At 39.8% G+C, this 3060-nt stretch overlaps 1 protein-coding gene across 1 annotated transcript; it reads left to right on the forward strand.

Annotated features, from left to right (window-relative positions):
• The first annotated feature begins 323 nt into the window (after nt 1-323).
• RWDD2B (RWD domain containing 2B) lies at nt 324-2708 on the forward strand. Its single transcript, XM_010287382.1, has 4 exons — nt 324-532; nt 623-690; nt 1396-1761; nt 2471-2708. Exons 1-4 carry the CDS (start codon nt 329-331, stop codon nt 2706-2708), a joined length of 876 nt encoding a protein of 291 aa, XP_010285684.1. The 5' UTR covers nt 324-328.
• The last annotated feature ends 352 nt before the right edge of the window (nt 2709-3060 follow it).

Genomic DNA, 3060 nt, shown 5'->3' on the forward strand with positions numbered 1-3060 from the left:
GGGGGAGCGACGGCTCCCCATGTCCGCTAACACCCGCCTCCGCGGCCGCCAATGCGGCAGAGGGGGCTGCGCCTCAGGTGTGCGGCCCTGTGGGAGAGGAGTCTGCGTGGTGACACACCACCACATCCTCTCCCATCTCGGATCCATGGGCACTTCGTGGACGGTCACGGCCTATCTTCGTGCTTCCAACTGCCCAACTCATACGAGTTTTGGTGGGCCTGGTTGTAAGGATTAATACGATTTACGTGGCAGTAGTTAATGAACTTGGTCTCATATTCAAGCCCTGTTTTTCTTCCCTAATGTCATCTTTGCTTAGGAAAGAACAAAAATGAACCGAGAAGAAGCAGAGATACAAATTTCAGAATTAGATTTACTCTCTAGCATGTTTCCTTATGAGGAAGAGTTCGTTGTGACTGACCAGCTGGCTGTAGCAGAGCTAAAGCACTATGTTGAAAATGAGTCTGCAGAGATGCCATCTTCAAAAGTTCATTTTATACTGAATGTAAAGCCAGAGGTCTCTAATACTTCTATGGTATCGTAAACACCTTCTTTATATTTTTATTTTTATTTTGGGGGATTTTAGGGCTTACTTGAACTGAACATTTGCTCATTTGCTTTTTAGGTGGAATTCTCTATGGCCTGTGCCTTACCATTTCAATATCCAACTGTTCTACCAGAAATTACTGTGAGGTATGGCACTAGAAATACAGCTAATAAAAACATTTCGAAGCATTGGTGCACTACCTAAATATGGTTATAACGGGGAAAAAGCTGTCCTTTTTTGATAGTTTGCTGTCAAATTAAGCCAGATGGACAACGATGTTGAAGAAAAACAAATGTCCAAGGTTATGATTTCTCAGATGTCCTCAGCAAATAAGTGAGAAAAATGGGGAAAGCGTGGAGCACTGCCATCTTCTGTACAGAGGGGTTATGGTAGATACTGTTCATAGGTCTGATGCTCAAGAAGAGAGACTGTTGTCCGTTTTGACAAGGCTTAACACTAACTAAAGGAGTGAAAAGTTACTCAGTGGTCTTACTCTTCCCTTGTCAAAATGCTGTTACTCCCAGGCTTGTGTTATTTTTTTTGGAACATTTCTGTTTAAAGAAGTAGCCTTGCATATTTACAGGAAATTAGTTCAGCCACCATACTTCTGAAGTACCTTTTTCTTGATTTTGATTTACAAATCGGTAGTACTATATGGGAACTCAAGAGTTAGCACACCAATTAAATACTAATTAAGTCCTTTTCATAGCTAATATGATTTAAGTATCAATAGCAAGTGTATACCATCTAAAGATGGCCTGATGTTTTGGCAGCTTGAAGTAAAACTGTTTGAAAAACGTGCTACATTGTAGGCATATTACAACTGTATTTAGATTTTTCTTTTTCTTTAGGTCATCATTATTAAGCCGTTCTCAGCAGATTCACCTGAACTCTGATCTAAAAACATATTTGATGCAAAACTGCAGTGGTGAGCCCTGCATGTTGAGTGCAAGGGAATGGGTTAAAGACCATGCAGCTGCTTACATTGACAAAGAGCTTTCGTCTTCCTCAGTGACAACATCAAATGCCATGCAGTCAGAAGACATCACGTTCACTCGATTGTGGATCTATAGTCATCACATTTACAACAAGGAGAAAAGAAAAAATATTATTGACTGGGCCAAGGAGCTCGCTCTGTCAGGGTTTTGCATGCCAGGGAAACCAGGTGTTGTTTGTGTAGAAGGTCTACAGAGTAGTTGTGAAGAGTTCTGGTCAAGGTTTGTTTTCCTTTGCAGTTAAATGCCATTTGTAGTTAGAAAATTACAAGTTTTATGTTGTATATGTGGACAGAAGGTGGGAAATCCAACCACCTTCCAACCTATAAATGTCTGCAAAGTATTTGTGTTAATCATAATGTATTTACAACTTTGAATATCCACTGTACTGTTGGTTACAGCAATCAAAGCTACTGGTACCACACGGTGCCCATTTATTTCTGTTTTACCTTCTTCTGTATTTCACTTGTATAGCAATGGACTGCAGTACCCCGGTCATGTTAGATATGTATGCTGCTATATCGCTTTGCATGCATGTTTTGTTCTGCTCCCATCATTTATATTTGTGGGTGGTGCAGACTAAATGAACGTTGCCGTTTGATTATAACAGCTAAGAGAGTATGAGAATGTGAGAATACTTAGCACAGGCAAGGCAGAAGTGAGCACTGAAATTGAAACCACACCTTCATCAATTATTTTGTGAGGAATAACATTAAGGCTTTTGAATCCTGGGGATATATCAAGAAACAAGCTCCTGCTTGTGGGAGTGTTTACGTGTGAGGAGTATTTCTATGACCAGCTAGGGAACCGTTATCTCTATCAACCTATATGTACAAATGGAATTTATTGATTTCTGTGATAATAGCTCTTTCATAGTATTTTCTGAAACAGTCTTTATTTAATAGATGCATATTTCTCCAATTGCTTTCAGAGTAAGAAGATTAACGTGGAAAAGAATTCTCATTCGGCACAGAGAAGATGTTTCTTTGGAAGGTGGAGGACGTGCTGAGATTCAGAAACAAAGAAAGTTCTCCCCTTTGGAAGAAAAATGTTTTGATGCACACGGTGCCAGAGGAAATCATATGGATTTGGGGCAGCTGTATCGGTTTTTAGAAGAAAAAGGATGTGCTGACATTTTTCAAATGTACTTTGGGGTTGAAGGGCATTGAAGGGGCTGAAGAGCACCACAGGTCCAAGTGGTGATCTCTGTAAGGTAATCCTTGTAACAGATTCCTTAGCTGTTCTGCGACCGTTGATCAAAGAGAGAATTAATAGTTCGTGGTTTATATGACGAATCCAGTTTTCAGTGAAAACAAATATTCAGTGAAATCCTGAATAAAGAAAATGACTAAATGAATGCTTTATTACTCTTTCTGGTTTTAAGGGCGTTTAGGGTACCTGCCTAAAGACAATGAAAGAAAACACGTTTGATAACCTACCATGCGGTTACAGAATCACCGGTGAATGAATATATGAATAAAAGAGACAAAAATTAAGTGTGGCAATCTCAGGAGAGGAAAT

This window comes from Phaethon lepturus, unplaced genomic scaffold (assembly GCF_000687285.1).
Source record: "Phaethon lepturus isolate BGI_N335 unplaced genomic scaffold, ASM68728v1 scaffold25735, whole genome shotgun sequence".
Lineage (NCBI taxonomy): Eukaryota > Metazoa > Chordata > Aves > Phaethontiformes > Phaethontidae > Phaethon > Phaethon lepturus.

Excerpts from the sequence above, each read along its gene's own strand:
- RWDD2B (XM_010287382.1), top strand. The coding sequence starts at position 329 with ATGAACCGAGAAGAAGCAGAGATACAAATTTCAGAATTAGATTTACTC. Across the intron at positions 533-622 it reads AGGTCTCTAATACTTCTATG|GTGGAATTCTCTATGGCCTG; the intron begins GTATCGTAAACA and ends TTTGCTTTTTAG. Across the intron at positions 691-1,395 it reads CTACCAGAAATTACTGTGAG|GTCATCATTATTAAGCCGTT; the intron begins GTATGGCACTAG and ends CTTTTTCTTTAG.